We start from the raw sequence: 27,990 nt of genomic DNA, 5'->3' as shown, positions 1-27,990 counted from the left end.
TTCAAAACATACAAATACTTTAATACATAAATGACTTCAAAGTTCATTAAATATAATTCATTCCATGGTCTTTAAAATACTCTCTCACTAACTGCAATAAAAAGCTTGCACTGATATTTATATAGTACTGATTTAATCTGGCTCGTGCAAACCTTTTCAGTATACTGCAGGCTTTATAACGAGGACCAGCAGAGCACTTTGAGATGTAAATGAAGAGATGATACTGTCAGATGATAAAGTGAGGACTAAAGCTGGAGGAGCTGGCAGCGACGTGGTGGGGCGTACAGAGGTGACACCAGCTTTATTGAGATGCACCCACCTCAGGGCAGTTCTGCTGCAGAGTGCTGTGGGAAGAGACAATGCATCATGCCATGATACTGTGCAACAGTAACAAGGAGTTGTGCTGTGGCTTGACCACAGCAGCTGATGTCTTCTTTCTACATTTTATTCCCCCAGAGGCTGGATTACTCATAGATTACAGGATTTATTGCTTTTTGACTTGAAGTGTTACACCTATCTTCTCCCATATCTCCAGCGGATCTCATACTTAGCAAGTGGAGCCAATCAGACTGACTTAGCTGGCATCCCACAGCTGTGGCTGCTCTCCTTCATGAACTCACACTGTCATACTGAAATTTCATACAGCATGAATTGTATTTCTCAATGCAGTCTTCAGAAGAAATATTTACAGTCTTTCAGAGAAGTGGCACAAAACCCTCAAACGTTCTGAAAAGAAAAATGCAAAACCAGCACTCATGCTTTGGACTTTCGACAATGTTCATGGATTGTTTTGTAGTACAGCTCATAGAAAGAGGCAAAACATTAACACCATCTCCAGGATAAAGAGGTCCTAACAGCTGTGGGTAGAGGTTAACTTTGACATACCAAGATGGGAATCAATCAGTAATAAATAAATAAATATATATACACACATACATATATTCTGATATATAACATATATGTGCATATATATAATGTATTGTATGCATATATAATACATGTGTTTTGTATAAAAAAAGTTTCACATTCAAGTATAGATACACATTAAAATATACAAGAGGGGGACCTTTTGAAGTTAACCTTAAGCAGAGAATCTATCATAAGCAGAATTCCTGATAGGATAATTGAATCCTGTTTTGACCAGTTTCAAAAGGCAGTCAGTTCAGGTGGTTCATGTTCCATTCATTACTGAGAAACACAAGATGGTGAAAAATATCATAAAAATGAAAGTGGAAAAAAGTGACAATGGAAAGTTAGATGCAGTATCAAATGCACTGATATATACAAAAGCCCTTCACTGCTGTGCTTGGAGAGAACAAAAGTGGTTTTTTAGTTTGGCCCACAATACAGCCCCTCAGTTGTTTGATGGTTGTTTTTTTTTAGTTATCAAATTATCATAAGCAAAGGAAAAAAAAAAAACCAACCTGAATGATCAGAAGAGAAAGAGTTGAAAATTAAAATAGTATCATTGGCCCCAAGAGATAATTCACAAACCCTGATAAATGGCTCATGAAATGAGCCAATGGTTCGTGCAGCCTTGTTCTGCACCTAAAATATGAAATGTATCGTGAGAAGAGAGAATATAGGATGAAAATTCTGAACCTCTGTTAATCCTGGACTGATTCAATTTCCAAATGGAAATTCCCTTTCTTGAACTCCTATCATTCTTGATCTTGAGATTGTTGAAATTGTGATCACAGAATCAGTGAGTAAATTATCCTGATTTTTACAAACTTAGAGCATGAAAATACTAAATGAATCTGTGTAAGTTTACAACTCATTGTTTCTTCTTGACAATACAGTACAATTTCAGAACTGCAATCAGAGGCTTATGCAAAATAGGCATGGCAAAATACAGCCACAGTCAGTAGGATGATGCCATTGATATTCACAACATTCCTCCAAAGTGGCACTTCTGATGTGTCAGTCAGTTTCTTCTTCAGTGCTTCCTCTTCCTCCTTGCTTAATTTGGGTCCTTTTTGTTGCTCTAAGCCACAGAACCAGTTGTAAGCTTTCTTTAGGCATCCTGGGTCTTCACTCTCCTCTGAAACTGGAAGGAATAGCATACTGGTCATGAAATGTAAGCATGGACTGCTGCGTACACTACAAGTTCTCTGTGGCCGAGCTCCATCCTATATTTAATATAGTAGCTCTGACTTATGGTCTTACTTGCATGGAAGCTTTTAAATACAGTACAAGGCTGTACAAGAATGAAATTAATATTGTGTTTTCACAGCTCACCTGGAAAAAAGCGTGATTTTCTAAATACTGCAAGGCCTTTTACAGCATAGAGACTTGATCTTGTACGTGAGAAGCAGGTCACTCTGCAAAGCTCAACCTGTTCATTCATTTTTTCCCTACTTTCTATACTTTTAATCAAAAAACAAATAGATGAATTATAGGATATTTATGAAAAGGAACTTGGCAGCAGAAGGAGAAGCCCAGCAAAGGAAGCAGGAGGTTTTGCTCAGATGGATGTCTGGCAATTAGCTTTCCTTTTGTCTTGCACCATGCCTTGCTCCTTCAGTCCTTGCTACTACGCTCTATTTCAAAATGAATTCTCCTTGTTTCATTGCAAGTGCCAGAGTTACATGCAGTTCTGCCAATGCACACCACTGCTAACATAAGCCTAGAACTGGCACCTAGCCTAGAATAAGTATTCCTCCTGTCACTTCTGATCTGCACTAGGACTCGTGTATTTAAAGGGCACCTTACTAGCCCTTTGAATCTGGGCTGAGGTTTTGTTGCTGGAGTGTATTGTTTTATGAAAACTATGCATGCTGTTGTTTGTTCAGGAATGGAATAGGGATTCTCAAACATACTGATGGCATCTCAGATACTGCAACAGAAATTACTCATCAGTTACCTGATTCCTTATCTTTTTCATCAGGTTTCTCCTCCACATCATCTGCATCAAGATCAATACGTTCCTCTTTGCTGTTCCGCAAAGTCCAGCACAAGCGATAAAGCTGCCATTAAAAAAAGAAGTTTAAAACTAGATCCTGAGTGCACGGAGACCACAGCATCCCAAATGTCTGTTAAGTCAGCGCCTTGGATCGTTAGGAGTCACTGAAGCTCAGTGACAGATAAATGAAGACTATCTCCTTTGCTTTCTTACAAGGATTATATGATGCAGACAGATGAAATGTGACAATATACCAAGTAACAGTATTTAAAACTAGTGGTAAACTTCATTTCTCCAGGAGCAGAAGTGCAGTAATACTCACATGTACATCAGGAATTGGCTTAGTCATGAAGGAGACTGCCAGGATAACGATGGCAGAAACCCCAAAAAGAATAATTGCAAAATACAGGTAGTGAATCCCACAGATGATGAACGGGCAGTTGGAAGGGGCCACACAGCTACCAGTTCCGTAGACAAACTCTGGTATCATTCTACCAAGCCCGGCCAGCAGCCCAACTATCAGGCCCCAGAAGGCACCCTGCAGAAAGGGACAGAAGTTAGCAAAAAGGGCACACTGTAACTCCTGAAGAGCTGCTGGGGAAACATGCAGGTTTGACACATTATGTTGACTTTGGCAATTTCAGCCATTCCATGAGTTCATGAAGCCAAATAACTAACGACTGTAACAGAAAACTGGAAATCCCAATGGAAACATATTCTGGTTTTCATGGTATATAGATAGTTAATAATAAGATTTAATAATAATAATAATAATAACAACAATAAGATAGTTAATTCAATTTCTAGCTAAAATGTTTCTGAACAAGAAATACTGATAAATCATATAAACAATTACAATATTGGAGTTCATTTTATGTATTTTAAGCTTTGATACTTATCTGTACTACTCATCCAGCTTTGAAGAATGCGGTGTACACAAACACATGAGGATTATATTAAATTCTAACTCTGGCAAAATTCCAGCTGCAATCACAGATCAACTGCAGATTTCCACAAAGGGCACACAGATTCAACCCATCTGTGAGATGTATCTATACTGGGATAGCACATGGAACATCCCTTTGTGCACAAAGCAGGATCTTTTGGACAGACACACAGAGAACCACTGAAACGGTCTTGAGGGAAAGCAGTTACAAAAAGTTTCAGGCAAATTAAAAAACAGGAAGATGCCTTTTTCTCTGTAGGCTTTCTCATGAAACCATTTCTTCTTGGAGCAAACCTGAACCATTAGCAAATATTATTCCTAGCACTATAGGAAAGAAACTGAAGTCTTGAATATTGAGTCTTCAGAATGTCTGAGAGAGATCACAGTTAATGTGGCTGGCTCATGGTCCCAAAAGCATAATCCAGACCTCATCCCTTCGAGTTACTTACTTAAATATTTCTCAATTCACTGTTCTAAAAATAAAAAACAGCAATTCCTAGAATGGATCCAAAAAGCAATGGGAAATAATGGAGGAAACAACAGTGCATTTGTTGAAAAGTTTGCTGACGAACAGAGCATCCAAAACAAAGGTGAAAAGTGATATGTTTGGTTAAAAAAAAAAAAAAAAAAAGATAACTGAAGCAACATGCAGCTTCATTGTTTCCTGATTTGCACTTGCCTGTTCATTTACTCGCTTGCAGAAGATGGCAAGCAGGAAGACAGCAGCAATGGGAGGTCCCAGGTAGCTGGTAACTGACTGAATGTAATCAAAGAGCTGCCCGCTTTGAGCTGACTGCACCACAGGAACCCAGGTGATGCTGATGCCAATTAAAACCACCATAAATGCCCTGCAAACATAGCCAGATATTCCATTAGCCACCTGCTAGGAAGCATCTATCAGAAACAGCAATTAATCAATAATTTAAACGTCTATTTTGTATTTCAACCAGTGAAATCAATGAAATGGCCAATTACCATTGAACAAACAGAAGTAATTCAAGTTGTGCATCATATCTGTCAAACACCCGTCATCATACAGCTAAACATGCAATTAAAACACAGAAAATTACTTTTTTCCTTTGTTACGACTAGAGATGAACCAAAAGCAAATAAGGTTGAACTAGTTGATTGATGCTGAGCATGGTGTAGCATAAAGCCTACAAAGGTATCTGTAAATAGTTCCCTTTGAACAGCAGTAGGAAGTAAGTGTTGAGCATTAGTTTAGCCACTGTCTATTCCATTGGATGTAAGGTCTGGAAATTATTATCATAAAACATCCAGAAGGGAAAGCACACATGGGACAGCCTGCCTGGCCACAGGAGGCCACTGCTGCACTGCCTGAACACTGCAAATGCAGATTTTCACTCAGGCACTCTTTGGAGGCTTCTCAGGCGTGCTGCATTTCTGCCTTACCTTCCAGCTATCATAAGCTCTTTCTCTGACGGTTGTTTTCTAATTTTGGTGTAAATGTCCATAGTGAACAGCGTACTGGCACTGTTAAAAATGGAAGTCAAGGAGCTCATAAGGGATGCCAACATGACTGATAACATCAGACCTCGTAGACCTGGAAAACAAAGACATCCCATACATTAGGTGGGATGGGCATTCAGTGAAGCGTGTCGATACACAGCACCATCCATAGAGACTGTCTGATCCCATCAAGTCAGCCAGCTACGTGTATGTCTGGCACGTTTATGTGCTGATGTCTGCCTGCCACTCTCTTGCAATGCAAGCAGAGTGATGCTGCTGAGCTTTGGAAAAGCTGTTTACAGCAGTGAGGGGACAATGCTTGAGCTTTTAGAGTGTAGGTACTTCCTTTGTGAGCGCTTTCAGATTAGATGCTGAAACAAAAACTAATAAGCAGACTTCACCCACAATTATAAAATCATTTCTCTTGAATTCAGTGCAGTGCTCAGTTGCCTGTGATATATTTGTAAATCAGATAACAAGTTTCTTTTACTGATTAAACATCAGGGAAAAACCACTTTTCCAGGCAGCATGATCTAATCAGCATAGTATGGGGAAGTATGATGGTACTTTAATAAGACTATCTTCAACATCTATGAAACAATGGGGAATTATAAAGAGATCAAGGAAGTACCATGGTTTGCATAATACCATAATCTGTTTTCTCTAGCCTTCTGAATCAGCTCTGGTTTTCTGCAGTTTTTGTTTCTTTCCCCTATGCTTAGTCTTCTACGGATTGGTGCCTCACTCTCTCACTGAACAGGCATTACAGGACAATGTTTTCTCCCACCTCAGTGGGGCTGGCATAAGGACTGCAGGTGTATGCCTGCAACTCGGAATTCCCCAGTCCTTTATAAAACAGGTGAAGTAGGTTACTGTTGACCTTTGCAGGGAAGGGGAACAATTAGAATGTCATTGCTCAGTATCTGCTAAGAGCTGACATTGTCGGCATGCAACTGTTCTGCACCCACAGCCACAATCAATTAGGATTTCTCACCCCTTAGACTAACAGTAACTATTTTAGCAACACTTTTTTTTAGCTAAATCTGAGACTTGGGCTCTCCCTCACTCATTTTTACAGTCTGGCAGCCTCGCCTTTCCTAAAACAGCAAACAAAAATAGTGTCTTACCATTTGGCATAAGTTCTACTACCATTTTTGGATAAGCAATATTTGTACAGCCCACTGAGGTGCCACAGGCCTGCTGGCAGACTTCAGGCACAGCACAAGCCACCACATCTGAGAAGAGGATAATGAGACACGGTTAGACAAGGTCATATTAACAAACATGCACTGAACCACTGGACTGACACATTCTATATCATCCTTGGTCTGCTAGCAGGATGGAAGGTGATTCTAAGCCTCCATTTTCCTTTTCCTCTCTAAAAAAAAATACTAAAAGTTGCTGCAGATCAAAAAACACCAGAATTAATTTGTCAGATCAGAACTCAGTAACACGAGAAAAGCAAGTCAAATGAAAAACAGAGGAACACCATTTTCACTCAACCTAAACACCTCTTCTCTGCCTGTGGATTCGCTCAGTGCAGTCCGTATTTGTGCACATATGTGCCTGAACAACTGTATGACAAGACAACAATCTGACAGGTATTTAGGAGAGAGAAAAGGAAATTGAGAGAAATGGCCAATGAAAGATCGGCAGCAGGAGGACATCTGCATCCCTGTAAATATGTGTGCATACCTGCATACAAAATTCGGCTGATCATTCCAGGCATCACTATGATAAACATGGGCAAGAGCTTCAGGTACCCACACATCACACATCCAGCCTTCACATGGGACATGTTCTTGCCAGAGAGACATCTTTGGACAATAACCTGTCAATGAGACACAACAGGCACGCATGACTCAATCAGTACCACGAACACACCAAGCCACATTCCAGACACCAAGTGCTCCTTAACCTGTGTGATGGTGAAAGAGCCCATTTATGATTTCCATCACCAGGAAAACATAAACACTACGTGAAAATACATTTAAAATAAGTCAAGGAAAATAGCGTTTATTCAGCACGTGTTCAAGAGCCAATACTCTTTTGTTCTCAGAAGTTATTTATAAAGCAAGTCAAGAGACAAAAAAGAAGAAAATAGATATTTACATTGCTTTTTTAACTTGCTTTATAAATTGTGAAAAATTGTCCTTCTCACAATTCAGAAAGCAGAGAGATCACTCTCTTCAGATTGAGCATGTATGTATGTCACACTTTTCTACTTTCATGCCAGTGTGATCTCTCTGGGAAGCTGGATGATAGCTCTTAGGGGAAGGAAGAGGGAAATGGTGAGAGTCTCCAGACTGAAAGACCAAATGTGCATGCAAAGGTGGAAGCCACACAAACAGGAAACAAACCAGGATCGCTGAATGGGGAACCATCCCCGTCCAACTAAGACCATTTGATATGAGGTTTCTTAAGTAAATGTTCACATTACAAACTCTCTCCTTGTTCTTACGCAGAATTATAAATTAAAAAAACATGAGAAAGGAATTAAACACTGTATCTTCTGAACAGTTTATAAGAAGAACCGAAAGAACACCATTTCCATTTTCTTGCACACATATGGTCCAACAGCCCCAAAATGGAGCCATTTATTAAAGGAGTTTAGAAACCAGAAGCTGGAAATACTCTGACAAGACCTAAAATAACTGCCATTCCTGTGACATAGCTTTGAATACCAAACTGTGGGGAAAGAAGAAGCAAACATTACTCTTAGATCATACTAGAAGTCTGCAGAGTTTTGTGTTCTGCATTTCCAAGGCACATGGCTTCCACATTACCTGATCTGTGCACCAGTACCACAGAGTAAGGATGCTCAAACCAATCGTGAGCCCTGGCCACGGCAGATCTCCAGTGACAGCATCTCGGAAGATGTGAAAAGCATCCGCTCGAGGAGTATAGCATTCTGAATCAATTGTGCTATTTCCATAGGTGATATTGGATGGAATTGCGTTCATATACTTCTCCATGAATGCATCGTACCCTCCAACCTCTTTAAATGCTGAAAAATAGAAAGCAAAAGAAGTGAAAAAGGATGTAACACTGACATCTCAAGTACAGCCAGACAATGTGAAGGAAAAACACCGTAACAGTGATGAACAAAACCCTAGAGAGTATATATATATACGTATGCAAAACAAAACAAAACAAAACAAAACAAAAACAGTGCAATGTGGCCAACAGTTGTTCATTTTGAATCAGAAATTTCAAGCATTAGCATCTGAAAATCTATGAAATTATAATCTTCTGGAAAAAAGTTACTCTCTGAATTTCTGAAGAGCATAATCAGCAACTCCACCTCTACCTCATTACCCATCACTGTCCTGTTCTCTCATAGGATGTTACACAGTACCTTATGGATTCACCTGTTCTTTGGAATGGAGTTTTCTCAATGACCAGATTGCTGGGCAACGTGCCTACATCACTCCCTGATAACAGGCATAAGAACTGAAATTTCCTAGTTAAGACAACAGGGCCCCGCACTGCAGGATCAATTGCTGTCAGCACTGTGATTTACTTACCAAATCCCATGAGAATGAAAGATCCCACAACCATGATAAACGTCTGCAAGGTATCTGTGTAAATCACAGCTGCGAGGCCACCTAATGACAGAACAAACAGGTCAGCCCCTCTGCAAATGCCTCAATGAAAATCTTTCTTCTTTTTATTCTTCTTTTATTCAGTTTTTCTACCTCTCTCTTTCAACAAAGATCACTGTAAAACACACCCCTGTCGAGTTTTTATTTTTCTCATCCACTTCCCCTGTTTTCCTTTTCCTTGCTTCTCTAATTTAATTACTTTATCAGGCTGCTCTGCAAACTCACCTGTGATGGTGTAAAGAGCAGTAATAACAAGCAGGATAATAATAGCCACATACAGATTCAGACCCATGGCCAACTGTATAAACACGGCTCCAGAGAATATGTCTGCCTATAGGGGATGGAAATGATACATATTAGGCAAGGGTAAGTTCTATGTGATGGCACATCATACATTCATGACTGGAGTGCTGAAATACACAATCCCTTACAGTACTGCACCAAACAAACAAACAACAAAAAAAAAAAAACCCAGCAAAATGAAAATAGAAGTTGTTCCTCTCAGAACAGGTTCTTTCAGTATAAGAACAGCGTAGCATTTCTCAAAGAACTCCCAAATATTTAGCAACAGCTCATTTTAGCTAGAGGCAGTCACCTCCTCACTACTGTGTGCATCCATTCTGAGGGACTTCAGTAAAGTTGAAAACTCACTGTGATGCCCAGGGCTGGGACCTGTGATGTCTCCAAGATATGGCAGGGCTCCTCCTTTAATGCTAGCAACTCTCTCCCTTTTTCTTCACTGCTTACATACATGTGCTACAGCTAGTCTCACCAGTTCAGGACGTGTGGGCATTAAAAGCAAAGAATTTATCACGAATCTAAGGTTCCTGTCAGAATAATTGACAAGTTGCTGGCTAACAGAAGAGACCTGTGGCTCATGTGTAAAAAAGGAGCTATTCAAAATAACCATCTATTTCTTACTGAGATTTTAAACACATTAAATAATCTCCTTAATTAAAAATATTCTGCATCAAGATTATTCACCTAAGTTTACAGTAAGACTGATCTACCCCAATGCATTTCTAATGAGTTGCCATTAGTCCTCCTTTCCTTAGAGGTCTGTATCTCCTGGATCCAGATGAAGGATTCACACCCAATCCCACCTGCACGCCTGCTTTCTGTATCCCACCCTTCCCATACAAAGGCACAATGAAGAGAGTCAGCCTCCCTTCACAGCACAAGTCCTCGCAGCGCTCAAACACGCTCAGGAGCTACAAAGCACTGCAGGTAGCTGAAGCCAGGACTGCTTTGCTCTGGAGAATGAGGCAGTGCTGACCAGTGCAGCAGATCCTCACACAGTGCCCCGATGTGCAGAAGACAAGCAGGAAGCAGGGTGTGAGCCACAGCAAGGGTTCCACTCCCCAAACCCTGCCCTGAAGCAGCTTGAGATGATTACGTTTCTTACAGGTTTTAGGCTGAAATTAGGAATGAGGACTTTTCGGATTGTATCTCCCAGTGGCTGCCAGGTTGTGTCCTTTGTCCCTTATCTCTATGGAAATATTTTTTCCCACCTTTTCACACCACTGATCTGCTTACATCCAAGTAAGTCTTTTGTTGTTCTTGGCTTTACTTCAGCTTACATAGCATTAAATATTAATGGTCCTAAAAGGACCTTAGCAAAGAAGCATACAGTTAATTATTTCGTGTCCTAAGCAACTTATCAGCAACTTTGAATTGCTGTTACCTTCCAGCTTCACTGCTCCTCCCTCCCATCAGATTATTTCCTTCCAATATTTCCTTATTTCTCCACAAATAGCCTTTTAATGGTACTATTTAATCCTTATCTCATCTGACAAATCTTCCCATTACAAGCTCTTTCTCCAAAGCCATGCACAGATCCTGCAGGAACAATTGGCAGAATGCAAGATAGCTAACTTGGAGCCTTTACATATCACTAGAGGATCCAGCTCCAACATAATGAACTCCAGTGCTCTACAATTTATTCTACACTGCGAAGTTCTAAGATGAGATTATCTTTCTTCCTCCCCTTATGTTGGTAAACCTGTGCCCTGATTTCTCATAAATCTATTTATGATTTCTTCAGAATTTAATTTGCTTCGGTCTTATCATAATTGAGTTAATTACTCTTGATTTTATTTTCTCTAGACCTTATTCTTTGGCACAATGACCAATATCAGCAATGCAGTTATAAAGCAAGGCCTTGAAAGCTGCCAGGGGCTTTGGACTCACAGTACTGCATGCTTAGGAAGCACACACACGTGAGATGCTTGTGCAGCCAGCTGAAAATCATTTGGGCTGAATGATCACATGTGATCCCAAAGATCCTTGCAGCGTAGCCTTGCCTGACAAGCAGTTGATAGCCACAAAACAAGGGAACAATAAAAATACAAAGAAAATGTCCAAGAAAAGACAGAAACAGTAATAATCTTGTACAGATACATGCAAAGAGAATCTAATCATCACACAGCATTGGGCAGCATGCCAGAGAGAGCAAGCCAGGAGTTACATGGCCTGACGTATTTTATTATTCATTGGAATGTACCCTGATTATAATATTACTAAGAACATTCAATAGTATGATATCAAATGAAGGAATCAACACATGAAATAACTACCCTGAAAATGTGCTGCTCTTATTCTAGAAGGATAAGTGGCAGTTAAACTGTTAGGTGTGACTGCCTGTCAAGGGCAGGGCAGAAAAATCCTTCTACACCAAATCTCACTAAGCCCAGGTGACAACAAAGGAGTGTTTGGAAAAGCAGCAGTCGAGGAAGTAAAATGCAAATCTGCAGGTTGGATAGGGCACAGATTGACAACACATGGGTATGTCTGGAGATGAAATGTGCCTCTGTGAAGAGAGACCTGTGCTCTGCGCAGTGCATACATCTCTACACAGCACAAATAAACTAGCTATGGGCCAGGATGGAACAGCCCTTCCCTTTGTGCTCCTGGAGATGTTCATTTGAAGACAATTTGGGCCTGGTTTTGCATAGCATGGGACAGAAAAAACTACCATTACTTCTCTGGCAGTACCTGAAACCTCCAAAAACTGCTTTTTGCAAATAAAATACAGCAAATTCCGCTCTACTGAATGTAGTCACACAATGCAACAGTGCAGAAAACGTTTGATGCTACAGAAATCAGAGCCATATTTGTACATGGAATTGACAGTGTCAGAATAGTTACAGAATTCTACACCAAATTTTCCCCTGCCCAATTCAGTGGCAATTCTCCACATACATCTGGAATAACTAGGTTCATCAGAAGCTGGGGAGGTAGAGTGGGGTGCTGGTAATCTGCTGCTATAGGCATCTCTTCACTGTTGCTTTGCTCCCACAAGTGCATGAGAAGGTGCTTCAGCCTCGTGATCACATGGGAAGTTTAAATGGAGAGTGTATCTTGCCTGGAATTAAGACACCTCTAGTGAAACAGGATGAAATCCCATGACTAAACTCTTAGGCATTATAAGGCTGGGAATAAAAGACTAAATTCAGAACCTGCTTAATGGGCTTCTTGCAAATGTGTTGCAGAATGGGGCTGAGTCATCTGATTGGAAATGTTTCTCAGCTGCTAGGACTGCCAGAGCTCTGTGTCATGTGCAACATACCTGGGATTTCTGATTATGGTAGTGAAGCGCAACAACAGTAAATTTAACTGATCCTTCTGAACTGTACAGAAATCCAGCGTTGGGGCCAGTCACATAGCACCAACCTGTTTAATTTATAACCTCTGTAAGGATCAGTTATCGTGAAGATGTGAGAATGAGAGCAAAAGGCCAATCTTTTAGCTTAAATTGCACTATTATCACTTAGCTCCCATGCAGAGGGCAAAGAGTAATCTGCCATGGCAACTTCTGAAAAACAACAGATTGAGGTATACCTGAACTGTGGACTTCTTCAAAGGCTTAGTAGTTTCAAGACATATGGAAAACACCAGCTCCCTTCACTATTTCATGGCAGCACAACCACATGCTTAATAAACATTAACTTTATAGCAATTTAAACTTTATAGCAACCATTTACCCATTAAAAGAATCTCTCTTCCTTTCACCTCAGCTGTCACCATTTCCTTTGCATTTTCCCACTCTCTTGTTTTCTAGCTTCTGTCATTCTCATTTTTTCACTGTTCTTTTGCTCTTTTCCCTCAGCTGTGTGTATTGCTGATGGCATGTTCACCAGAGTGAAGGATGAATATGAAGCCTAGGGACAAAAAATCCTGTTCCTTGAAAACCCAACAGCACTCTTCTCCAAAAAGTATTGCTCATTCTCCTAGCAGAACGAACAGAGGGTTGGCATGGGATGCTGTGTGCCCAAACTGATGGCAAAAAGATTCTAAAACCAAATGATGAAACAAGCAGCAGCTATTATTTCTCAGATGATTCACGTAGATCAAAATGTACAAACTCATATTTGTGGAAATTTCCTCCCATGTTCCATTGATCCCTAAACAGAGTGCAATACAATATAAGGTTCCTTCCATTCTTGCCTGTTATAAAAGTAAACCTTAGAAACATTAAAATAGAAAAGAAAGAGAGAGAAAGCCTAACAAACACCAGGAAGATCTACTCAGAGATGTTCAAGGAAGCCAACAAAACTCAGACTGCAAAACAGATCTGCACACATAATCTCACTACCCAGAAGAAAATACACGTAACTGTTGTATCACACATTTTACTCCTTAGTTCAACTGGACTTCAGAAGCAACAGTCAGTTGTGTGCATAATAATGTAAGTGGCAGTTTCTATTATTTAGATCAACTTTGGATGGAAAAATTGTTGCAGAAGTTGTACTTACTGAGATCTTTGTGAAAATATACAGGACCAGTGAAAGGATTGACAGGTAGACCTGAATCCGTTTCCCACCAAAACGCTTCCTCAGATACTCTGGCATCGTCACCACCTGCAGGGTGGGAAGAGAAGGTCTCAGACAACAGGGCACGGATACAAAGCAAGTTAGAGGAAGCTTTTTGCTACTCAGATACTGTAGGAGTGGAAGGCAAAGGGAGAGAGCTACAAATGCAGTTGCATGGAACAGCAGCTTCAGGAATCAAAGGAGAACAAGAGCAGAGTACCAAATACATCTCAGGTCTCAGAATTTGAGAATCATCATTACTCATGTACATATGGATAATATAGACAGGTTCTACTGTGATCAGATCTCCTTTGCCATTTATAATGGCTTTGCAATACTCCAGACCTGATCCACAAACAAGAGAGGATGATTAAAACAAACAGCACAGGAAAACATAACACTGTTTTTACTTACCCCAGCTTTGATGTAGATGGGTACAAACAGCCATCCTAGAACAACCACAAATATCAGAGCCTGCAGTCAAGACAAGATCAGCTGAATTAGCCTCCTCTTTCTAGACAGCACAAAGACCATTTATCAGACCAAACTGCAGATAAGAGACCACTGAGACCACTCAAACCTGGTCACTTTGGGGCTGCGATGGGTGTTGCTCGATCCTTTGTCTTACACTTGAAAATCTGGGAATGAAATCCTGGCTAAGAGATTTGTCATGCACCGTGGAAACTGAATTGCATGCTCAGTTTCCAAAAGAAGCACATATGAGAACACATTTTGGAGAAAAACTGCTGATTTCTGCTCGTATGTTTGCCTTTCAGTATCAAAATGCCACCCTACCAGCAATGCTAGCTTACTCCAGCTGTCCTCAAAGCACGCTGTTAAAATGCAATCAGCCCATAAGTCCACAATTTCTGGGAAATATTAAAGAAGGATTAATTAAGTCTAATAACTGAGACCCATTTGCTAGTTGCTTCATCCCAGGTATAGTCAGACTACCTTTCAGAATCAGCTGTGCTGCAAGGTATCTCTTGATACCAGCAATCGTAGGTATGGGGTAAAGAAGCACTTCTGATATCTCTTTAGCTTCTTTCTGCACTGAGCTTCTGTGAGATGTCTGTGTTTTACAAGGCACAGTGTATTACAGTGATCCCACACACTGTACAATATACTGCAAGCATCTAGTACAGGATTTGGTATTTCCACATTATCATTGCTCAGTGTATTTTGAATGGCCATGTGCATTTTGTGAACTATAGATCTTACTGTATTTTGGTGTCAGTTTTCTAACTGAAATGGCTAGTAAATTCTCCCTAACTAAAGTAGTACATAACTAGACAGACAAATGAAGAACAAAATTCTGCTCAAAATTCTACATTTTTTTCTATCCACTCATGAGGTTGTTTTCATTTTCAGTAACATTATCTTTTGAGTTTTGCCTTTAGATCAAAGATGAGAAATGGACAAGAAAGAGTGGTTCAGCATCTGCTATCAGATTAATGTAATTTAGAAGTAATTTCATGGAATAATACTGATACAAGCAGTATAATAATCAATATTTCTTTCAAGAGGAGAATTGAATTATACAGTCAAGAGTCTTTCTGTCATAATTATTTAAGGAACTATGTAGTGTAACTCTCCAAACACATGCATGCATCAATGCTTTTTGCTAAACAACAATTGTTGCACTCTGTATATTTACATCAGCCCATGGAGAACCTCCCAGGAGACGAAGAGTTAGCCATGAGTATGTTTGAAGGAGAGTACGTGTCCCAGAGCTTTGAATGATGTGAAATTTCAAGTAATGTTTGTTCTGTTTTCTTTTGCTTAGTTTTTGTGCAAAGGAAAGAAGAATAAGGTTGCCTACAGCGCCATTGTAAACAAATAGAGAAAGATGACAGATAAACTGTCTCACAATTCTTGTAAGCCTTTAGTGTTCTCCTTTAATATTTATGTAAGCACCTGAATATTTGCAGCAACCACTTACTTGTTAAGGAGAAAAAATACAGTTCCTCATTGAAGTATGTTTCTTTCACTGCACAGAATTAAATGCAATGAAACCTATGTAATGCTCATTAAGTCTTTTGTGTTTTGGTATAATCCCTTCCATGCACATGAATCAAGCATCGTAAGATCACTGTTATCCACACCCACAATATCTGAGAATGAGGAAATGCATTTAATCAGCTCATGTGAATCTTCATGCTGTCACAGTTAATACTGCTGCTGGTACCCCAAGCAGTTCATTTTAAGTCAGCCTGGATATTTCTGTTCCACTTATGGTTGCCATGTAGAACATATACAGCCAGAAGAAGGAGAAACTAAAAGGGAAAAGATTTTTAGAATGCAGTTGACTGTGAAGGATGTCCCAAATTTCCTATGGCCTGCGAAGAAAATAAAGCCTTTTCAACAATTTCTAAATAGCAAACTGCAGTAAAAAAATAAAATATTATGGGTTATAAAACTAACTACCTCTTCCAGACATCCTACAGTCTGAGAGTGCTCCCTATCAATAATTAAATGTAATCAAATGACAGAATAAGAAGAGAATCCACTGATTTCTTTGGGTCAAACATTTTCTAAAAACCTTCATTCAACATAAAAGAGCCATCATCTCCCAGTCACTTGTGCAAGGACCAAGGAAGATAACTAGGAGACAACACCTGTACAGAAACAAGTATTGCCAAGTAAATTTTGACAGCATAAAATTATTCAATGATGGCATCTTGATTAACCCGTGCAGATAATTCTGACATCACAGATACGCTCACCCAAATGCATGTCACTTACATTCCATTCATACCCTCCAATGGCAATTCCTCCAGCTGCTGCTGTTCCTGCTATGCCCACAAAATGTCCACTGCCAATGTTACTGGCGAAGAGTGAAGCACCGATCTGGAAACAGAAAGAACAGGACTTGATTCTTAAGGTCAGTTCATGACAACTTGAAAAAACCACGTTCAGCTGACATTTTGAACTCGGGCCTGTCTATCATCAGGTGGTGACAATGAGAACGAATGACAACCAACTTCCTTGACTACTTTGAAGACTCTCGTTGTTTTTCTCCATCCCCCATCAAATCTGAAATGTTAGCCCTCGTGTCTAGAACATGAAGTATGAATACAAAACTGCATAACTCTTCTTCCAACTGACACATAGGTTATGACCCAAAACAGGCTTTCAAATATTTGCAAAACTTGACCAACTGAATTTGAAATAATACACAAACAATTAGACAGGAACACAGATCTGCCTTGCTCAAGGAGGAAACAATAAGTGTGCTTGTGTCAGACCTGCACTCCTGTTTCATAATGAAGTTCTGCAGACTGTGGGACTAATTGTGCGATCAGTCAGAGTCGTACAGATTTCACAGTTGTTTGACTTTTAGTCAAAAGATATTAAATTAACTTGATTCAATTCTTCAAGCTACATGGCTGAGAGCGCTTGTGGAAGATGCTAAATAAAGCAAATAAAGGAGCTGGATTGAAGGAATGCTGCAAAGACCTCCAGACATTGCAATGATCCAGCAGACAGAATAGGGGGAGAAACACAAGAAATGCTGATCAGAGAAAGAGCAAGACCAAGAAAGGTTGAGGCTGGATTGCTGACAAGGCAGGAGCCACTCAGAAAGGAAAGGTCTGAGGTAGTCCTCTAAACTGAAAGACCTAAAAGCCTTGAAAACATTCTTTTACAACCATGAATACAGGATCTGCACATTCTTCATATGTAGATCCCAAGTACACTTGCAATATGCATGGAGTTACAAAAGATAGAAATATTCCTTGCCTGCAACTCACTGATTGATTTGTAGGGTCCTAAAATATATATGAATGTATTTACAAATCTCCAGGTCTGCAATCACTGCAGTGAGTCCTTTGTGTAGCAGTAAAAATTAAAGCAACCTTCCTGAGGGCACAAGAACGACTGCCTGAGATTCAGGAGGATAAAAGGGATTTCATCATAGAAATGCATTGTGAAGATCAGGTTTACTCTCTAGAGCCACACCACAGCCAGAACAGCACTCACTCTCCTCCTTCATTTGCTACATGCAACAAATCATTCACCTTTATACTGCTTCTTTCCCAAGCTTTTTTTCTTCCTTTCTGCTGTTGGTTCCCCTGTTATCTTCTAGTCCTTATGCAGGACTAGGGGAATTTCTGTCTCTAAGTTCACTTTGTTCTGCTCTTTTTTACTTTATTTTTTTTACAGCTTTCTAGAACTCAGTTGTGCCCTACAGAAATGTAATCAGTTTGTCATATTAAATATATTCCCACAGGAATGACAAATCTTGTAACAGGCATTAGCAAATAAGTCAGAGACATTACTCGTAATAAAAAAAACTTCTTTTAACCACTATGTTGTTAACCACAACAGCAGTATTTGCTCAAAAATAATTGTGAAGAAACAGATACTGTACTAATATTAGACATTAGTAACTGCTGTCTGGTGTTCTCCCTGTAGATGGAGAATTAAACTTTAATTTAGGTTATCAGAAATTGCACTCACCAGAAAAGATTAACCACATTAATCCCTGATTTTACTTAATGTGTTCCCTCTCCTCTTCCAGAAGTTTGAAACGTGCTGCATGCAGATCTAAATAATACAAGCAGCTAATGAAGAACTCTCAGAAAAGAAAGCTACAGTGGGATTTGTCTCAGTGCCTAAAAACAGAGGGCATAGCATAGCAATTACTGGGAATGTGTTCAAACTCCACACGGAGTACAACTGCAAAATTTACTACAAATTTTGACACCAAACAAAATTACCAACACATTCAGGATGAAGCAATGCCGGTGCATGTATCACTTTCAATTTCTACATGTTGTTTTCTGAATTAGAGAACACCTGGTACAGCAGAACTACAAAATCAGTACGTAACAGTGAACACAATCACCAAGGGTGGAACGTGGCATCATAGCTGGGAAGCATAAATTAATGAGAACCACAGCTAAAAGCTGGTTAAAGAGAGAGGAATGTCTGCCAAATACGCCTGTGCCCAGGGAGCTGGACTAGATGGTCCTTTTGCCTTTGCTGTAGTGAGCACAGGGCACACCGAGGTGGAACAGGCTGGGTGTTTGTGTCTGGCCTCTTTCCTCTGCAGTGTGTTACTAAGAGAGCAGATCTTTGTATTTGAGTTCCTCCATGTGCATGGCTGTAAACCAGAGGATGGGCTGAAGCTGGAATCGTTAGCCATTCTCAGCAACGTGTTGGTGAATTGATTTTTACAACAAATAGAGGAGGAAAAGTGAAGAGGAAAGTAGATTGGAAGGAACAAAAGCTGTTAGGACGGAAAGAGGGCAAAAAACTGAGCTAACCTGGAATGTGGAACATTAACTCCTTTCAAATCTTTTAAGGGGTCAGGTTTTAACAAGAGCACTCTGTTCAGGAAAAGTACTATCACCCTGCAGGCAGATGATGATCATTATGTTTTTTCCGTGTTATTCATTAACTGATTCACTTGGCACTTTTCATTAACTTTAGGATGCACTGACATCCTGGCACTTGCTGTTCCAAACCTTATATACAGTGCTCTTTGCAAATCAGTGACTACTGCCATGGTAGTGTGCATACTTCTCAGTTTATGCCTTTCTTTTCTCCCTCTCAGGATCACACATATCCTCCATTCCTAATGTCTGCTTTCCTGTTTGAAAGCACCAGTTCAGTATCAAACACTTTTCCTCAACCTTGATCATGCCTTCTCTATGGCAAAGAGAATACCTGCCCTTAGCCACTCCACAGAGAACAACAGAGAAGCTCCTTCACAGCAGCATGAGGTCACCTTTCTGAATCACCTGCAGAAGATGCTTCTCAAATCCCTCTTCTTATTCCCATGCTTAAGAACTACTCTCCAACAGTTTCCATACTTCTCTTTTAACTCACAGCTGTGACTGTATCCTGTAGGAAAGATGCTTCCCTACTCGAGTTTTATGAGATCACTTTCAGTCACTTTGGAAGAATCAGTTTGATGCTTACAGTAAAATACTACTGTGACTTTTCCAAGACTCTGAGACCCAAAGAAAACACAGAGTCACAGAATGGCCAAGGTTGGAAGTAACCTCAAGGATCACAAATCTCCAACCCCCAGCCACATGCAGGGCCACCAACCTCCCCATTTCATACCAGCCCAGGCTGCCCAGAGCCCCATTCAACCTGGCCTCGAACACCTCCAGGGACGGAGCATCACAGCCTCTCTGGGCAGCTGTTCCAGCACCTCACCACTCATAGCAAAAAACTTAAAGAAAGAAGTGTTGGGTTTTATTCTGTTCTCTTGATTATTCTTCAGGTTCTCAGTATTGTGTTATTGCCAGATTAAACAACACTGATAAACAGACAGATATGGAGACACAATATATGTCAGGTAAGGTGTCTCTGTCTCTTACTGACTGTGACAGCTGTGGGAGCAGCACAGCCATAAACAGACTCATCTGAAACCTTCCACCTTTGTCCTCTGAGATGCAGACAGCACCTCCAAGCTGGCTGAAACCTTCTGACAGATTCTGCAAAAATCTTCTTCACTTTCCCTGCTCTACCAGAGCTTTGTTTTTAATATTTTATCATTTTTACTCTAAAAACAGTTCGGTTTCACACTTTTTTTTTTTTTTTTTTGTATGGAAATTGACAAAATAAGTAAATTTCCTATTTTACTTCATCTGTGGAAGGAAGGTACTAATCTTACATGTACCAGGTTGTCCCTACTGGCTTCTCACAGCAATGTCAGATCCATCAAATTGGAAGAATTGTGAGAGTATGTAAAACTTAACTGGATGCAGAGATAACAGAAATTGTGCCACTGATCAGTTCTGTTGGGCTTTGAAAAGAGGGCATGCAGAACTGAGGAAAAAAAGTGTATTTTTTCCCTTTAATTCTTACCCTGCTCACAAAGATCAGGGCTTTAATAACAGCAAATACACCGAGTGACATTTGTTTGAAGTAATTATGTCTTTGACTTTGAAATGCTTCCTACTTACTATCTATGCAGTAAATCTTTCCAGCCATATCTGAACATCAGATGCCCACCAAATACTACTTTGCCCTATTAGCATTTATGCCTCAGGAGCTGAGGCTTCTAAGATAACTCACAATTTTGTGCAGACAGCTGTCTGCGGAACCATGGAACCTGAAGAACAGAATTCAAAGCAGAAAAGCTTCAAAATTGAGGTTTCGTTGTTGTTGATTTTCATGGTGTCTGAAGGCTCGTTAACCCTGACAGACTGGCTACAACTGAAGCTGACTGTTCTTTAGTAACAGATGCTGAATTTCTTACAAGAGTAGAAAGTATTTGAACAGAAGAAGTGAAAAGTTCAGTTTGCAAGGCCCAGGGTTACAAAGCTGGTAATTTCTCTGAGCTTTTGTGACTCTCTGGAATAAAGTACAGCTGGTTATGAATATTTAAAAAGTCATACAGGTCTATCCTAAAGAGATTTCCTTCAAAGCATAAGAAACCAAAATCAGTTTCTTGAAGATTCTTCTCTCTTTTTCTCTAAAAAGACTTTGTAAGGGAACAGCATTTCACACTCATACAATTAACTCATGATAGACTTAAATTTCTGGCAATCAGTGAGAACATAACTACATATCTTGATTGCTAATGAACTATTGGAGTTACTGAGTTGACTCATCCACAGCATCAAGGGCAGTGATTTCAGTGAAATAACACAGAAACTGAAATCAACTAAACAGTCAAAAAACAGTTACAGACTTAGTTTTGTAAAATACCAATCAACCTTCATGGCCACAAAATGATCCACAGAATGGAGAAAGGAAGCACTGAATGGAGGATCTTAAGACTGCACTGATGACCAGCACTGCATCCATGCCTGCTTGTGCAGTTTGGGCAGGGAAGAGAGATGGGCCGGCAGCAGATGCTGCACGTGGCGTCATCTATTTTGTCTTTCTGCTCAAGTAAGGGAGCTGAATCTGTTGGTTTTGTGTTGCTAGAGAATTCAGTGTTAGTTGACTGCCCCTGGGTCTACGGGGGATCATTAGGACTTCTCTGTGCCTCCATAGCCACACAAAGTTGTCACGGTGAGTCTTTTCTGCCTTACCACTTCCATTCTCATTTATGTCTGCACAAAGACTATGAACATTCACTGTTGACAAGTAGACAGAATTGCACAGGGTAAAAACCAGTCCAGATTAAACTATCAGTCAAGCAAGTCAATTTTTCCCCCTAAAATTATAGAATTTATCTCATAGTAACATGCAAAGGAGAGAAAGGGAACTCTCTCTTTGCTCAGGCTTTCAGTGGAACTTGAATTTTCTCAGACCTATTCAACCAAATGAACACATCTTTCACTGTCATTAGCCCTTAATCTTTTTATATCATTAAAATGGCAGCTCTGATTCCTTCTAAAGCCAGACAAGAGCTCCCTGAAGTGAAGAAGACTGAACATAATGTAGGTATTTGTGTGACCTACTTCCAGAAAATTATTAAACTTTTAGAGAATAAATATTTACTCCCTTTATCCTCCAGATCCTGTAACCAAATCCATCTGGAACCCATAACCACATTCCATGTGGGTGGAATCTTGAATCAAAAAGCTTACAAAGTGCAAAGACATTTTTTGAAACAAGGCAAAATCAGGAATGTTGATGGTCTCTGTTCAAGCACATGAAAGCATGTACAATATCAGCACAATGAAGATTTTTCTGAAGTCCTGCTGAACAGATGCTGTATCATCTAGAAGAAACAGACAATTGCTTCTAACAGCACTTCTGCCAGAGGCCTGCTGGATAGCCATGAAACGTTGCTTCATGTCTGTAACTGCTTTCCTCTTTGAAGAGAAAACAGCACCAAAGACAAGCAGTATAAGTCATGGATAATCATTAAATAAATTTGAAACTGTTTTAACAATAGTTCATCATAATCTTTCCAGGATTTTCTCCTTGCATTGACCAGAAATTGTTACCAAAGTTGGAGACACAAGAGCAATACCAAGGAATCAGTAGATTAATTCTTCTCCATGATAACCTCAAAATAAGTCAACTTCTTTGAGAACAGTGAAAACACTAAATTCAAAACATTAAAAAAAACCAAAAAAGTTTTGGTTTTTGATATCTGCTTTGATATCTGCTCAGATATCAAAGTATCTAAGTTCAAGTTCTTGATGTCTCATCATCAAGACAACTCAGAGCTCAGCACAGCTTCCCCAGCACTTTATCCTGTCTGTGAGGTGGCTTTTGGTGTACAGTTAGTATTGTACCATGGTGAGTACAGAGGGAGTCTGAAGATAAGTAAGGTATGTCTACCTGGCATAGCCATTGCAGTCTTAACACTATAGCAGGTATACTTTATATTTAAGGATGAAATATACAGAAGTGGATGCACATACAGAAGCATAAATATGTTTTATACACACATGGAGTACATAACACTGACCGGCCACCAAACCATGTTCCGTCCGGCCAGAAAGAATCCACCTACTGTCCCTCTGTTGGTTGAGTACATGGCCTAGAGGAAAAAAAGAGAGAGAAAAGAGGAGTGATTAAATTGTGTTTTAATCATAATAGGCAAGTCATATATTGACTAAAAACAAACTGCTAAAACAGGAGGGCAAAGTGGAAACAAGAAGTGTCATAAGAAAGAACTTACGACAAAGAAAACAACAACACTCAGCTGTAGATGACCCTGTTCATTACAGAGGAATTGGACTAGATGACCTGTAAAGGTCCCTTCCACCTCGAATGATTACATGATTCTACAAACAATTATTCTTGTGTCTAGGTCTACATTAGCCATTCAAGCTTCATGGCTTCATCTCATTACAATAAAACCAGAACATTAAAGTAACACTGAATGTAACAAAACAATTGATCACCCAACTACAAATTCAGTACAAATTCAAACTCAGAAGAACACTTCATTAGGGGAGTAACCTCTTTGATTTTAGGCACTAAAAAAGACTGAGTTTTTTGTATGCTCATAGGGCAGCTATGCAGCTTTTCAGTATTATCCAGCTCAAGCAGATATCTACAAAAATTTATTTTCTTGCTGTGGTTACAGCAGCACACACACTTTCCTCTGAAGTTCAAACAAAGTAGGCTAAAATTTCCTTTTTGTGCACTCAGTTTGTTCTTAACAAAGGACAGCCTCTAGAAGGAAGCTTCCTCCACTTTTATTAACGACCTTGATCAAATACTGGCTTCCCATTGTCTCCACTGATGAACTTTGAATAGGCAAATACAGGAAGAAGACTTGAAGAAAATTAGCCAAATATTTTATTCTGTCGCAGAAGAAAGGGAATATGAAATAAATTTCCATTTCAGTGCACACAGTAGCTGAATTAAGCATTTGTCCAATAATGAACACATTGTTGCTGGAGACAAAGGATTCCAGGAGTTACTCAGAATACATTACCTGACCAGCCCTTTTCTGACAAAGACCTTTGATTACAGCAATAGTTAAGACTTCCACAGCAAAGACCCAGTTTCTTCCCACAAGACAGCAAGGTGTTCAGGTACACTGAGGTCTTCAGATTTGTTGCTACGTTTTTCAATCTACTACCATGACAAAAAGATAAAGACCGGGCTGTGATCATGCTGTGTTCACCTCCCATTTTTTGTGCTCTTCAAAACACTGCCAGGCTGCTAGGTAGGGAGGGGGTTTTCCTGCAGCACATTTCTCTGTTCTGTGAAATGGACCACTGGGATGCTCCTGGCAAGCTCAGGATTACAGCAGGACAAGGCCTCGGCTCAGCTTGCATATCATCATGTGCTCAGGTGACCAGGAGCACTTGCCCCAAGGAAAGAGCAAGCCTCAGAATAGCAGCTTGGAAATTCGGCACATTCTATGGTTTACAGCTTTGTAACACATAATAAGGGCCCATTACTTCCAAACAGATCAGCACCAGCAGGACAGTATCTGCCTTTCCCCATTAGCTGTGAAAGCACTGTCCTTTGTTTCAGGATTAGGCACTGAGTTTTCCCCTGCAGTGCTCAGCATATTCCGTGTTGCTGCCTGGGGGCAGGAGGTACAGTTCTGCTTAGATCACAAGCAAAAAGTCAAAGCCATCTCTTTCCACCTCTGAAAATGTCCCTTCCTCACAGTTACAAAGGCACTGCTCTCTATAGCCAAGGTCCCTCTGGCAAAAAGAAAAGCCAAATAATGCTGCATTCAAATGGCAGCTACAGTCTTGGCCCGCATCACTTTTCTGCTGAGAGCAGCCTGCAGCACTCAGCCCATCCCACAGTTGCAGCAGCAAATTTACACCACAGACATTAGCCCACATTGCCCACATTGCCCTCCTTGCACACTGACACCTTCACTGCTTCCCAACAACTCTCACTTCTTGCTGTTTCCTACACATCACCTCACACAGCCAATTCTCACAGCTTCTAGCCTGCTTTCTACCAGCAACCGGACTTGGCTTGGGCTTTGCAGACCTGACCTCTCACGGTTGGATTCTTCCCCACACAAACCCCATTACTCCACCTTCTCCACTAACTATTCAATCCATATAAACAGTTCTCTCTCCAGTTCATCTTCCCTTCTTCAGTAAATACCCGTGTTTTCCTCACCATACACTGATTAACAATCTCAATTAAGCACCATGGTCTTTAATAATTATACATTTTCATTTACTGAGCCATTTTCCTAGGACCTACAAAACGACCTGCTCATCAAGCCCCCCCCCCCAAAAAAAAAAAAAGAAGGAAAGAAAAGAAAGAAGGAAAGAAAGAAAGAAGGAAAGAAAGAAAAAAGGAAAGAAAGAAAAAAGGAAAGAAAGAAAAAAGGAAAGAAAAAAGGAAAGGAAGAAAAAAGAAAGAAAAAAGGAAAGAAAGAAAAAAGGAAAGAAAGAAAAAAGAAAGAAAAAAGAAAAGAAAGAAAAAAGGAAAGAAAAGAGAAAAAATTAGAAAATTAAAGGCCAACATACCCATATTCCCACTGCCAGGACTATCACAAAATAGATGACAATAACAGAGATGTCTGCAGCATTGTTGATCCTTATGGTGGATTCCATCCTGGATGATTCTCTGGCTTTCTTCTTCTTTCCCTCCTTATATGCCTCTTGCAGTGTGCAGGTTAATGATAAACTGCTGTCATCAAGATTCACTTGTCTTGGGACACAAGCTGAAGCTGCTGCTTTTCCTCTGACAACACTTCCTTCCTAAATATTGCTCCCCTGCTACAGGTGCTGCAGATCTCTCCCCTTGCCAAAGGTGCTCGGGGTTTTAACATTGGTGAGCAGATGTCTAAGAAGGAATGAGCACTGAAAGGAGTGGCTTGGCTGCAATAAACCTGCATATTTACCTCGCCGTGAATACTTTTTTTTTTTTTTAAGTGGTTGTACCTGTAAATCTAGTCATGGAAGATGCAGCTCTTTTAGATGATGATGGCAAACAATCACCTGTGAGGAGGAGTGAGCTGACACTTGGGGAAAACCCGGGGTCCAGCAGCTGGGACACTGCGTCACCGCTCCGCTCAGCGTTACACAGTGCAGAAGCAGTCCCAAACTTCTGGGAAGGAAACGATTTGAAGCTGCTTTTCTCTCTCACAGGTAAAGATGGATACAGGTGAAGATGCATGTGAAACACAGGATTTAGATCCTGGAGCTTCATGTGTTGAATTTCAGAGTGTTCAGATTGGGGTTTTGTGCTCTCTCAATTGTGGCTAATCAGCTTCACATTCAAATAAGTTCAAAGTTCATCAGTGCTTGGGTCTGCTCTCTCATTTATTTGTTCCTCTTCTTGTCTTCAAAATAAAGCTAAGCAAAATAACTGGTTACAAGATATGGGACACACCGATTATAGACAGATCTTCACAGCCCATAAGAGGGTATTTTCCCCATACAGCATCTGTGATCCTTCAGTGGAGCAGAGATTGCAAAAATCTGGGGTATTGAGATGCAGAGCCAGCCACAAGTGCCAGGCACGTTTCTGGGCTCAGGATATTTGAAATCCTATTCTCTGATTGATACTGGGGAATCCGTATGCATTCACAGCTGACTGAGGTGCTTTTTGGAAATACAGTTTTACCTGAAGTCACACTGAGCAGAACAAGCAGTGCATTGCGTAGAAAACACAGTAGGTTGGACTGCTTGCAACAGTTATTTCCTCATTGAAATGGAGGTCTAGCATGCTGTTGGCAATGAATTTTTCTCAGGCAAATTATCCTTCTGTAATTGCGAGTAATAAAGAGCATCAACGTCTAATAAGCTGAAAGTGTAATGTCCTTTAAGAATATATTTTAAATATCACTATTGTTTGGGAACTTATAAAGCAATTCTGTCCTCTGATAGCTTAGGCATCTCTCCCAAAACACATTCTTCAGTTTGTCCTACAGGTCTGTGAAATGTTAGCTGTAAAACCAACAGAGAAAAAAATTAACCCTGGAAGTTGCTGAGCATCCAAAACTCCCATTAGCTGCAACTACCCTGCTGTGAATTTCAGAGGAAAAAAAAAAAGAAAGACTTATTTACTGACCTTAATTATCAGGAAACAGTTTGCCTAAGATAGGCTGTAGATGACTCTTCTTTACAAATACTGACGTAGATTCCTATGGGACCTCACAACCAATAAGTTTGGCTTTCAGGAATTTCATTTCTGCCTCAATTGACAGAGGTAAAGCAAATAAAATATTAGACAGGTGCTTATCTATTGCAACACAGCTCATATTCTCATCCAAATTTCTGGTGAAAAAAAAAATTGGAGAAGAAACACCGCAGCCTCTTGTCCATAGATCTTGGTGTAGCCATATCAACAACTCCAACGTTTAAAACAGTAATAAAGATTCAGTATATGAATAAAAAAGTAATAATCACACAATTCCCATCTTCACATACAGTGGAACCATTGACTTAATTACGTTTTCTTTATGAAGGCCACAAACATAAACAAAACATTCTCTACAACAGTACTAAAAAGAGATGGCAGCTCTGTCAAGGCTCTTAATATCTTACATCCTCATATCTGAAGTCCAAAGAGAATCTCAGAAGTGTTGTACTCAGCAGATTACTGGTGTACTAAATGAATCACATCAGGAATCGAATGCATATAAAAGGTCTCTGAAAGGTCAGCCTATTTCCAGATTTGAAAAAGGCTGAGCCTGGCCTTGCATTAAAGCTTTGGAAGATAAGCACAAGTAAATCTCCTGATGTAAAGCACGACCTTTGCATCAGAATGCAATGATTTCTTTTCTCACACCCGTGCTAGCAATGTGCTTCAGCGGCTGCTCTCCTCACTCTGAAATATGGATACACATAGAGCTCCAGTACTGAACAAAAAGCCAAATAATTTGATGCTCTGTAGAAATGTCTCTCCTCCCTTCTGTGAGCCAGGACAAGTTGCTGAAGTGAGTGA

At 40.1% G+C, this 27,990-nt stretch overlaps 1 protein-coding gene across 1 annotated transcript; it reads right to left on the bottom strand.

Annotated features, from left to right (window-relative positions):
• Positions 1 to 27,518, bottom strand: SLC5A1 (solute carrier family 5 member 1). The gene is made up of 16 exons (XM_052689548.1): positions 27,115 to 27,518; positions 25,566 to 26,990; positions 23,072 to 23,143; positions 16,483 to 16,587; positions 14,152 to 14,211; positions 13,681 to 13,785; positions 9,152 to 9,257; positions 8,849 to 8,929; positions 8,108 to 8,328; positions 7,017 to 7,152; positions 6,449 to 6,556; positions 5,265 to 5,415; positions 4,531 to 4,699; positions 3,228 to 3,443; positions 2,867 to 2,969; positions 1 to 2,050 (listed from the first exon to the last, which is right to left on the bottom strand). The coding sequence occupies exons 2-16, from the start codon at positions 25,650 to 25,652 to the stop codon at positions 1,830 to 1,832; spliced, it is 1,941 nt and encodes a 646-aa protein (XP_052545508.1). The 5' UTR covers positions 25,653 to 26,990; positions 27,115 to 27,518; the 3' UTR covers positions 1 to 1,829.
• Between the last annotated feature and the right edge of the window lie 472 nt (positions 27,519 to 27,990).

The sequence above is a fragment of the Tympanuchus pallidicinctus genome, unplaced genomic scaffold (assembly GCF_026119805.1).
Source record: "Tympanuchus pallidicinctus isolate F22 unplaced genomic scaffold, pur_lepc_1.0 scaffold25, whole genome shotgun sequence".
In the NCBI taxonomy this organism is placed as follows: Eukaryota; Metazoa; Chordata; class Aves; order Galliformes; family Phasianidae; genus Tympanuchus; species Tympanuchus pallidicinctus.
This window is presented reverse-complemented; position numbering and strand designations above follow the sequence as displayed.

What these genes read in the sequence shown, in the direction of transcription:
- SLC5A1 (XM_052689548.1), bottom strand. Translation starts at nt 25,652, where the DNA reads ATGGAATCCACCATAAGGATCAACAATGCTGCAGACATCTCTGTTATT. An exon ending in TTTCATTCTCATGGGATTTG is followed by an intron (nt 8,329 to 8,848) that starts GTAAGTAAATCA and finishes TCTATTTTTCAG; the next exon opens with CATTTAAAGAGGTTGGAGGG. An exon ending in TGAAAAAGATAAGGAATCAG is followed by an intron (nt 2,051 to 2,866) that starts GTAACTGATGAG and finishes TATTCCTTCCAG; the next exon opens with TTTCAGAGGAGAGTGAAGAC.